General features: G+C 40.6%; 1 protein-coding gene across 1 annotated transcript in view; it reads right to left on the reverse strand.

The window, feature by feature from the left end:
- Positions 1-1,939: 1,939 nt before the first annotated feature.
- PPARG (peroxisome proliferator activated receptor gamma) overlaps positions 1,940-12,134 on the reverse strand; it is a 59,307-nt gene continuing 49,112 nt past the window's right edge. The window contains exons 5-7 of the mRNA XM_077276273.1: positions 9,471-9,670; positions 7,352-7,802; positions 1,940-2,758 (exon numbers count right to left, since the gene is read on the reverse strand). Coding sequence (XP_077132388.1) covers positions 2,511-2,758; positions 7,352-7,802; positions 9,471-9,670 — 899 coding nt within the window. The 3' untranslated portion in view covers positions 1,940-2,510. The remainder of the gene's footprint in view (positions 2,759-7,351; positions 7,803-9,470; positions 9,671-12,134) is intronic.

Consider the following 12,134-nt stretch of genomic DNA (forward strand, 5'->3'; position numbering starts at 1 on the left):
ATCGCTTCAGGAAACTTTTTGGAGAAGTTATCTTTTCCTGAAGCTTTTTCTTGAAGAGTTTTTGAAGAATTTTGGAAGAGTTTTTCTTTTCTAAAGTGTTTTTTTACAGCCTTTTACTTTGACACTGCCTAGTTTGGAGCAGATTTCGTCATGGTCCGTTACAAAGAAGTCAAATGCCCATTTTTTTTCTAATGGGCATTTTTCAAAACCTCTTCTTGAAAAAAAAACAACTTTCAAAAACGATATATGAACAGCATAGTGCATTTTCTATAGAAATGACTAAGATGTTTTCCATATTTTTTTAGGGGGATTTTACAACAGATCTGCTCCAAATAACTGCTCAAAAGAACTGTGAGAACATAGCCTTAGGGCGAGTTACATACACGTCTTTAAAGGGAACCTGTCAGCAGAATTGTGCTCAGTAACCTACAGACAGTGTCAGGTTGGTGTCGTTATACTGACTACAATGATACCTTGGTTGATGAAATCCATCTTGTGGTTGTTGTTTAATATTCATTTTCAATTTTGAGTTAATGATATGCTCGTGCTCCGGGGTGGCCTGTAGGGGTCTTCATTTGGTGCTCTGATTAGGTATTCATCTGTGTGGCTTCTGACAGGTCACTGATCCCTCACCGACTTGCCCCCTAGTTTACATAATGAATAGCGGGCAGCGCCATTTTCAAATTGATTTTTTTTTTCTGGCTGAATAACACGAAGAACAGTTATTATAGGCACATGAAACATGTGATTATGCTGCAGAGCAGGTGCCACGGCTGGCGCCTGCCTGCGGAAGGTTTTTTCTTTTAAATATGTACAGATATTCATTATGCAAATTAGGGGGAAGGTCACTGAGGGATCAGTGACCTGTCAGCAGTCTGCATTATGAATATCTAATCAGAGCACCACATGAAGACCCCCCCACAGGCCACCCCTGGGAACAAGCATATCATTAACTCAAAACTGAAAATAAAGATTAAACAACAACCACAAGACGGATTTCATCACCAGATATAATTATAATCAGTATAACAGCACCAATCTGACACTGTCTGTAGGTTACTCAGCACAATCCTGCTGATAGGTTCCCTTTAAGATACCAGAAGAACTGTTGCGGTTTCCTTAAAGGGGTATTCCCATCTTCAAGATCCTATCCCAATATATAGTAGGTGAAATAATAATAAGATTATCAAATACCTCCAATTAAAAACGTAGTACAGTTTTTCTGATTCGCTTTGTCTCTTTCCTCATGTGCAGGGCATTGCAGGACCTTAGTTATCCATGGTTACGAACACTGATATAGTGACGATATAGTGACAGTTAGTTAGCTAGTTGCCAGTGGTCGTAACCATGGATACCTAAGGTCCTGCAATGCCTGCACATGAGAAAAGAGACATAGTGAATCAGAAAAACTATACATTTCTAATTGGAGGTATTTTCTAATATTTTTATTATACCTACTACATATTGGGATAGGAATACCCCTCTAAGCCTCTTCACCAGCGTCTATTCTGTCATTTATCCAGTGGCTTTCCTCTAGACTTTCAAGTGTATAGAGAAGGCTGCTTCCAAACAAAGCAGCCTGATGAATTAACAAGTCATTTCTTTTGACTGCTTCAAGTTTCCGAACCCTGAAGCAGTAAAAAAAAGCGACATAAGACCAAACATGTGCTTAGTACTGTTGTTTTGACATTGCTGCGCACTATGTTCATTGTTTTCGGTGCTTTCCAGGAGGAATCCACCTAAAAAAGTTACCGTTTGCACATATCCTAATAGGGACCTTTACTATTGCAGAACGTAAGATAGGTTACATTTTTGGGAGTATCATACTATGCGTTTTTTCGAACCAAAAGACTTGAGGGGGCAGATTAAAATAAAATCAGAAGTCTAAGTTATGACCATGGATGGCAAAAATAACTAAGATCCGCTTTTTCGTAAAATATTTTAATATTAAAAGTCATTGTACATGTGCTTTATAAACCAGTTGCATAAAATAGACCAGTTATATGAAAGCTTTGCGTCTTTTAAGGCTCTATCACAGTAATTGTATCTGCTGTTACTGTTTCCCCTCATAAAAATAGTGCAAATTGTAAAAATACATAATTGGAAAATAAAAAGGTTAGTTCGGTACAGGTCCCTATGGATCTCTTGCAGGAGTGGTGGAGGTTTAAGATGGGTTGTTATAAATCTATTACAGATGCCGAGGTTCACAAAAATACTTTGTCGTTGGAAGAGTTGTAGATCTTTGGCAGGTGTGGTTGGACATTTAGAACAAGTCCTTGTAGATCTCTCGGAGATTTGGGTGGATGATTTCGCACAAGTCTTTATTTTTTGTTTTTAGTTGGAATTGAATATATAGTAATAATGTATGTTACGTCTCTGTATATATCCTTATCAACTTCTTGTAGTTTTGTGTGCAGACTCGGTACAAGTCCTTGCCAATCTCACGTGGATGTCGTTGAAGGCAGAGAAGTCTTTGTACTATGTCTATTTCAGCTCTAGGTGGAATTTTATCAATATAAATCCTTGTAGATCTCTTGCAGGAGTGGATGGAGACTAATTTCTCCTTCCGTTTTCCTTATAACTTGCCAGTACTGGACGTGCTCTGTCACTACTTGTCTAAGGTCCGTCATCTTTTGAAGAAGTTTAGCAAAGAGCTGAGAGGAGTCCGGGTGGTTCAACTTGAGCTGCAGTTCAAGGGCCTGTAGCAAAGTGTCCTGAATATCTTCTATGGGCTTCACATTCACTAATCCAGGGCGATCTGGGCAAAGAAGAAGATGAAAAGAAATTAATCCAAGGTAAATGGTCTAATATTGATATTTGTGGCCATAAAAAAGTCATTATGCTGCACTGTAAAAGCAATAAAAGTGCAATGGAAAACAATGAAACCATTCACACAATCCATATACACAAGTACGTAAGTGATAATGACATGACTCGGACTTAACCCCTTAACGCTACATGATGTACACCACTGCATCTGCGAGATGAGTGGCAGGACTGACTAATCTATAAAGCTCCAGAACAAGATTTTCTTTCTACCTAGACTTAGGTCTCATTCAGACATGTGATTTTTGCATACAAGTGCAATTCGTGTTTTTCACGGATAGCACTCGTACCAGTAATTAGTCTCTGGGAAATTCATGTGTTCGATTTTTTCCTTTGGACCGAGTGTTTTGGAGGGCAGTATTGGACACGTCTGATTTTTATCCGAGGGTCATATCAAAATTGGTAATGCAATTCAATGGCTCCATAAAAAAATCAGACGACATCTGAATGCAGTTTGATTTTCACGGACTCTCAAAATTTAGAAGGTGGAGATTTTTTTAAATTTCTCCACACTAAAGAAAATCGGACCACACTCGGGCCACACTCGGACCATACTTGGACCACACTCCGACTACACTCGGACCACACTCCGACTACACTGAAACCGCTCTCGGACCATACTTGTACCACACTCAGGCCATACTTGGACCACACTCCAACTACACTCAGACCGCTCTCGGCCATACTCAGGCCACACTCGGACCATACTTGTACCTCACTCCGACTACACTCAGACAGCTCTCGGACCATACTTGTACTACACTCGGACCATACTTGGACCAAACTCTGACTACACTCGGACCACACTCTGACTACACTCTGACTACACTCAGACCGCTCTCGGACCATACTTGTACCACACTCGGGCCATACTTGGACCACATTCTGACTATACTCAGACCGCTCTCGGACCATACTTGAACCACACTCTGACTACACTCGGACCACACTCTGACTACACTCAGACTGCTCTCGGACCATACTTGTACCACACTCGGGCCATACTTGGACCACACTTGGACCACACTCCGACTATACTCGGACCACTCTCGGACCATACTTGTACCAAACTTGGACCAAACTTGGACCACACTCCGACTACACTCGGACCACTCTCAGACCATATTTGTACCACACTCCAAAGCCAATTAATGACCTTAATGCCAGTGTTCACTGCCAGTGATATAGCGTTGACCCTGGTGCCAAGTTCTATTAATGCTAGTGCACAATAGTATCTGCAGCGGCCAACAGCTGGCAAGCCACATGCTATGGGTCCGGATGGCTACATGTGGCCCAGAGTCACTGGTTGGGACATAATGGCTTAACTGGTTCCATCTGTTTGAGAACAATCTGGGGCAAACCTTTTATCTTAGAACATTTACTGTTTCTAAAGGGATTGTCCTCTCCAGGGGATATTTTTCATTTTTGACTGAGTATGGAGCCCGCCCCATACTCATCAGGTGATGGCTGAGTATTACAGCCAGGACCTGCTCTGTCCTGCGATTGTTAACCTGTTAAATGCCGCTGTCAATCTCTGACAGGGGCTTTAGCAACGCGCCCGTACGGGGGCACGTTATTCTACATGTCTATCTATGTGATTGTGATGTGATCACCAATGGATTGCCAAGACAGCAATTCCCTAATTACAATAAAGATAATAATATTTAAAAAAATGTGGTATCCCCGCGTTCATAAAAGTCCGATCAATCAAAAAATAACAATTATTAACCCAATCGGTAAACACTGTAAATGAAAAAAAAGTCAATAACGCCCAAATTACGCTTTTTGGGTCACTGCAATACCATATAAAAGCGACCAAAATGTCATATCTATCCCAAAAAGGTATCAAAAAAAGCGTCTTACCCCGCAAAAAATTAAGCCATCACAATGGTCCATCAGTCGAAAATAAAAAAATATTACGGGTCTCACAAAATGGTTACACAACCCAAAAAAATGGTTTTTTTTTTTTGCAAACTTCTGTTTTTTTTACCACTAAAATAATAAAAGCACTGGATATGTTTGGTATCACCATAACCGTACTGATGAGGATAATCATATTGCAGGGTCATTTGTACGACCAAATGTACACCTTAAAACAATTCCCAAAAAAACAATGTCAGAATTGCGTTTTTTTCACAATTTCTCCCCACTTGGATTTTTTTCCCCTTTTTACAGTACACTATGGGGTAAAATGAATGGTGTCATTCAAAAGTACAACTCGACCCACGTAACAAAAAAACGTCGCATTTCTATGTGGACAGAAATTTAAAAAAGTTACAGCTCTGGGAAAAAAAGAAAAATGCAAAAATGGAAATTGAAGGGGTCAATAAAACTCAATTACAAAATGTTTTTTTAACTCGAAATACATGCATTTAAGTAAGAAAAAAATGTGACCTTAAAGATGAACAAACCCCTTTTTTTAGAAGACTTACAGTTTTAGTGTACAGCATGATTTTTTATTTTATCAGAATGATTTAAGTGTATCACAAATTATAATCACTTCTTTGGCAGCTGTATATGTATTCGCTATAGAGCAGCTAGAAACAGTGTGTCAAATTTGCATACATAGTATATATGTTGTACGTATAGAGACATTTTCTGTTCTCTATACTCGTATGTGTAAATATCCCATTTTTCCCCAGTGGCTCCTGAATGGGTGGGCTCCTCTTGGTATAAAGTAAGCGCATAGATGTGTGTGCTTTTAGCTGATTAAAAATGCCCCCCTCCTATCTTTTGCTAACATTCCCTTTTCTTTCTCATGTGGTTTTGCTAAAAATGTAAGAAACTGCAGCTGCATCCCCCTCCTACCCTTCAGCCTATCTTATTTTAGGCAGATTTATTTAGAATAAGGAGCCTTTTTCCTAAAGAGCCAGCAGGCAAGAAAAGCTGAACTACAGATTGCTGAAATGTTGCACTTCAACTTAAAGATGACCAGTGACATGGTCAAAAGAGGTCAGTTTTTGCTCTTATTTTATTTCTGCTACTCAACTGAATATCCCAGTCTTTGTTTTACTTAAATCCGCTATACGGTTCCAGAGATAATAGGCTTTTTATGTAAGGGCAAGTGCTCACAGGATCCTCTGGGGCGTATCTTTAGGCTACTCTGCATAATTACCCAGTGAGCAACACCCCTTTTGCAAAGACCAGAGTAATTAGCCCTAAACAAAAAGGCCCATATCTCTGGAACTGTAGGTCGGATTTTAACAAAACAAAAACTGGAATACTCAGGGGTGTGGTGGGAATAAATTAGGAGCAAAAAGTGACTGGTAACTTTTGACGTGGTGACAGGCCCTCTTGAAATCAAATCTCTCATCATATGTAATAATATAAACTGCATACATTATCGAACAAGTCTCTTAGACCTGATGTACTTTAACTTGAAAATCCATGTGAAAATAGCTGGATAATTCAGATATTAAAAGGAGTCTAGAAGGACTCAAAATGCCCATTGTAATATCAGAGAGGGAAACTTTCAGAAAAGATTATACAGCCATTCTAACATCAAATTTCAGAGTAAATACATAAGACTCATCAGGTCTAAGAGATTAATAATGCATGTGTATTTTGAAATCCTGTGACAGATCTGCTTCAACAATAAATACTGAATTACAAAATATATTAACTTGAATAATTAGGCAAGAATCTCTAGATGCAGGGCCGGACAGAGACAGAAGAGGGCCCCTGTGTAAGACGAGCATGTGTGCCCTTTCCAGTCCAATAGTTCATCACCTTTTTATGTCATGCTTGGGAGTTGGGCATGGACCATCTTACCTCTTTCCTTATTTTTATATTTCTGAGATCACAGTTGCAATTGATAACATTCTATTTGTAGGGACGGGGGAGAAAAGAGATAGAGATAGAGCTCCCGTCTCCACCTGCATAAAATCTTATAGACACCAACTGTCTCCTATCTCAGTAATGTAAAAATCTGTCTTCATTGAAGACAGATTTTACCCGTAAATTTAGAGTTTTGGAAACTAAAAATGTGTCTTATAATAATACATATTGCTCTTATAGCTTTAAGATATATTACAAAGTTGCTTATCTTCATGTGAACTACTGATTTATGAAATAAAAATGGAAACAATGATTTATATAGCATGCTGGACAGATTTGCAGGTCATCTTCATGTTCCCCACATGATTTTTACGTGGTCATATAAACTGTCCTTTTTTCTTAAAATACAAATAAAATATGCCTCAAGTATTATATGGCATATAATAAAATGTTAATATTTTATAGTCTGTAATTTGAAAACACTCAACATTTCCTTCATCATCTACTTCTTCGTAGATGAGTCTGGTTTGAACTTGCTGCTGTATTCTTTCTACACCTGAAAAGAAGTACACCCAGTGAACTTATCCTGAAATGACATTGCTTTCATCTGACGTTTACTAGATGGTTACACTTTAACAAATTCTCCTTCTCTGCCTAACATTGATGTCATATCTCATAAAATCTACCAAGTAGAGCTGGGAACCAAGCCATGCACGCAAACCACCCACTGGCACAAAACATGTCTTACCTCCGCTAAGTATGATGACAGCTACGAAAATGGCCAAGTCACTGTCATCCAATTCTAGAGCGTTAAATCTTACGGCAAATTCAAACTTGGGCTCCATAAATTCACCAAATGGTTTCCTCAAGCTCTTGAGAAACTCTCGGGTCATGAATCCTTGGCCGTCGGCGATGAGAACCCCATCTTTATTCATGAGAGAGGCCAGCATTGTAAATATGATCTCATGGACACCATACTTCAGGAGAGTTACTTGGTCATTTAGGTCAAGATTGACAAATCCTGGAATGTTTTTGGCAAATTCAGTGATCTCCCGGACGGCTTCCACTGATCGAGATTGACATCTTTGGAAAATGCGAATTGCAACTTCTTTATTTTGCTCCATGTAAGGAGTCAAGTACTGACACTTGATTTGATCTTCTCCCATCATCAGTGAGTTCATATCATAGATCACCACAGGCTAAAAGAAGAAGCACAGACATTAAAATGACTCTTGTGTCCTCTACTATTTCCCAAAGATATGTTCTACTTAGATATATTAATGTCCTAATCTCTATAGGCTGGCCCATTTTTGAAAACTAGCAAAATCTTCAATGATTTGGGGCAAATGCTTGTGCACATCATGGCCCCATGTCAAAGGCCGGATAACCCTTTTAAGGACTGAACTCATAGTTGCTGATTTATTAAGACTGGCATTGTGCATATCAGTCTTAATAAAGGTATTGCTGGAGAATGATATGCCAAATTCATTAAGAGTAAGCTACTTAAAGGGGTTATCTAGGAATATATAATTTTTTTACTACAAACCTAAGAAGTAACATGCAGATTCCTACCTACCCACCTGCCTATTGCGCCTGGCCCTGATCTATGCTGGCACAGAGCGATCAAAGTCCTCTCCTGCTGCCAATTCTGTGGCTTCCGCTGACATCACGCTGACAGAACAGCAGCTTCTCATCCATACGGCTTTGTTGAGGGGTGTGACTGCTGATGTCATGCTGATTGACAGCTGGCTCCCCGCTGCCTAGTCGCAGGGACCCGGCTGTCAATCAGCATGACGTCATCAGTCATGCCCCATTAATATAGCAGCCCGGAAGAAGAAGAACTATTCTGTTGACATAGAGCAGCTGCATTGCTGCCAGGAGAGGTCAATGACTGCTCTGAGCTGGCGCCGGGTAGAACAGGAAGGTAGTTGCCTCTGTTAGCAACTACATGCCTATTAGTTTTTAGGCCCATAGTAAAAAAATATATATAATAGTCCTGGCCACCCCATTTACAGAATTTGGCGCATCGTCTCTGTGGAATGTGACTAGAGTAATTCTGGCATAAGAAACGCCACAAAAACTTTAACAGGCAAGAGTATCTACACCCCAACTCTTCCCCACCTCCTCCAATTTTGGTGGAATTACTTCAAACTTCCGTGAAAACACCAAATGTCGTGGAGTTGCACAAAAATTTTTGTTTTTTTTTTCAAAGCGTTTTACAACAGTTTTCTGGCGTAAAAGCTTTGATGAATCATCCCCATAACATATTATTACTTGGCTCTAGTCATACGATGGCCTTGGCTTTTGCTATATCTACAGTATATCCTTGCTCTGGACATATATCATAGTTTTTCCGATTTTCTACACAACTTAGATCGGAAGCCCAAGATAAAGATAATGCATGACCTTGTCTAAATTTACGTCCTGTATCTAATAATCGCAAACTTCCAAAACTAGTCTCAGTTATATAAAAAGGAAACAACCTCTTGAAAATAATTCTGGATATGGCTAAAGCTACACAGCGACATGACATCGCATCTAATGAATTCCTGTAAGGTTGCACCTCCTGCTTCTAGAGTCGAAGGTGTTTCCAAATGTGTGGGCTTTTCCGTTGCTGGTTGCCGGTCGCTTGCCAGAGACTTCAGTGAATCTTCTAGGCAATTTGGCCATTTTTTAACAGCAAAATCACAACTCTAAGATAGTTGCATGCCAGCAAGTCCGCAGACAAGCTGCACAACTGTTTTTTGTTGCACGACTTTCCAGAGAATTGCTCTAGCATGACAGATCTCCGTGTAGCCCCAGCCTTGTCTTACAATAGTAGAAAATATAATGATAGTAAATCATTTACACTCATAACTCCCACTCACCGATTTATCTGTTGTCCTTCCTGTCAATATGGCTCTGGCCTTAGCTTTTGTTAAAGGGAAGGACTTGAGATATGAGTCATACAAGTGCTTGGCCAGGACTCGCTGATCAGCACACTCTGGATTTAGCTGGTCAATGTCGCTGGAAATCTCAGCCAAAAGCTTCTCCTTCTCAGCCTGCGGCATCCGTCCAAACCTGATAGCTAAAAACACATTTTTTTTTCTGTTACTAGGAGTGGGATTATTATTAACATTATGGAGAGACACCGTATGGTGGTAAAACAAGAATGTGGTGTCATAAAACATGCCATAAATGCAGTTCAGCATATACTGAGGTGTGCTTTTCATACAATATCTCCGCGCAAATAATGTTTAATTATCGCTATAAATTTATTGAACTTCGATGACCCCCATCTTAAAACTTTATGAAAAGTATAAGTAACTGATAAATGAGACGTCTCACTATTTTATATATAAAATGCTGGGAAGAAAACACATTTTAAGCTTTGACGTAACTCAATCAATATCTGTGGCATTTATTTAAATAAAACAAGTAGCCTTACATATTGTTTTGAAACGTCTGTGCAGTAAACTAAAAAAATGTACAAAAATGACTTTAATATAGTTCTTCAGGTTTTTAATATTTTTGATGGTAACTATAGCGTAGTATTATTTTTGCCATTGAAAAGTTATTCTTGAGTTGTCTCTTGAGCAGCTCAGAACTCTACCTTCTCCTAACTTCATGGTTTCCGGCAGAGCAGACTCTCTTCCTAAAGTGGCAGTTCTGGTGATTACCCGAGCTGTAGTATTAGTAGAACTATAAGGGTACCGTCACACAGTGGCATTTTTATCGCTACGACGGCACGATTCGTGACGTTCTAGCGATATCGTTACGATCTCGCAGTGTCTGACACGCTACTGCGATCAGACACCCTGCTGAGAATCGTACGTCGTAGCACATCGTTTGAAACTTTCTTTCGTCGCTGGATCTCCCGCTGTCATCGCTGGATCGTTGTGTGTGACAGCGATCCAGCGATGCGTTCGCTGGTAACCAGGGTAAACATCGGGTTACTAAGCGCAGGGCCGCGCTTAGTAACCCGATGTTTACCCTGGTTACCAGCGTAAAAGTAAAAAAAAAAAAACCGTACATACTCACCATCTGATGTCCGTCAGGTCCCTTGCCGTCCGCTTCCCGCTCTGTCTGTCTGCCGGCCGGAAAGTGAGAGCAGATCACAGCGGTGACGTCACTGCTGCGCTCTGCTCTCACTGTACGGCTGCACTCAGTCAGAGCAGGAAGCAGACGGCAAGGGACCTGACGGACATCAGATGGTCAGTATGTACTGTTTTTTTTTTTTACTTTTACGCTGGTAACCACGGTAAACATCGGGTTACTAAGCACAGCCCTGCGCTTAGTAACCCGATGTTTACCCTGGTTACCAGCGAACCTCGGCATCGTTGATCGCTGGAGAGCGGTCTGTGTGACAGCTCCCCAGCGACCACACAACGACTTACCAACGATCACGGCCAGGTCGTATCGCAGGTCGTGATCGTTGGTAAATCGTATAGTGAGACGGTACCCTAAAGCTCAGCAGAAGATCTGCGCCTGTAACACATTCTGCTATCAGTGGTTTGTCTGAGTTTACACTGATATCACTGCATTTACACATTATTATTATTATTATTATTATTTATTGTTATAGCGCCATTTATTCCATGGTGCTTTACAAGTGAGGAGGGGTATACATAATAAAAACAAGTACAATAATCTTGAACAATACAAGTCATAACTGGTACAGTAGGAGAGAGGACCCTGCCCGTGAAGGCTCACAATCTACAAGGGATGGGTGAGGATACAGTAGGTGAGGATAGAGCTGGTCATGCATCTCTACACATAGAGATAACTGCGCCTCTGAACAAGTACACAGCTCTGGACAGCCCAAGCTGCAAGTGAGAGCCATGATTAGCAGATCTGCTTTGAAAGCTGCAGGGTTGGTGATTTTGCAAGATTTATAACAGCAGCTTGTCAGGAGCTAAGAGCGAGTGGGAGGTAGAAGAATAGCTAACTGTTCTATAGAAATAACGTTACTAGGAAGAGCAAATAAAAGCAAACACCCGCACCACCGCAAACCGTAGGAACTAATTGGTTACAGCTGGTCCTCAGATATCGGGTGCAACAAGCCTCAGAGATTTCCAATGTAGCATACGAATAGAAGAGAAAACGAGGCTGCACTCACCAATCTTCTTATGCAGGAATTTTATTAGGAGAAACTTCACGGCATCGGGGGTGAGTACATGCAGGGAAATGTGCAAGCGGAACGACGGCCGTTTCGCACCTATCCGGTGCTTCAATGGGTGGAACCCCCGATGCCGTGAAGTTTCTCCTAATAAAATTCCTGCATAAGAAGATTGGTGAGTGCAGCCTCGTTTTCTCTTCTATTCGTATGTTCTATAGAAATCAATTAGCCGGAGAAAGGTGGCTGGTATGTTAATCCCTCTCCTGGAATGTAACTACTGTGTAGTCTCAGACAGTGTCTGGGCAGGTACTAGTGGCCTTGCTCCACTGAAACCCGCTGTACACTATGAAAGATAAAAGCTGTCATTGCTGGAGAATGACAGTAGATAGCAAAAGCATGTCAATCGCAAACTTGATTATTTTCATACTGTCTA

The sequence above is a fragment of the Ranitomeya variabilis genome, chromosome 8, assembly GCF_051348905.1.
Source record: "Ranitomeya variabilis isolate aRanVar5 chromosome 8, aRanVar5.hap1, whole genome shotgun sequence".
Taxonomy (NCBI): domain Eukaryota; kingdom Metazoa; phylum Chordata; class Amphibia; order Anura; family Dendrobatidae; genus Ranitomeya; species Ranitomeya variabilis.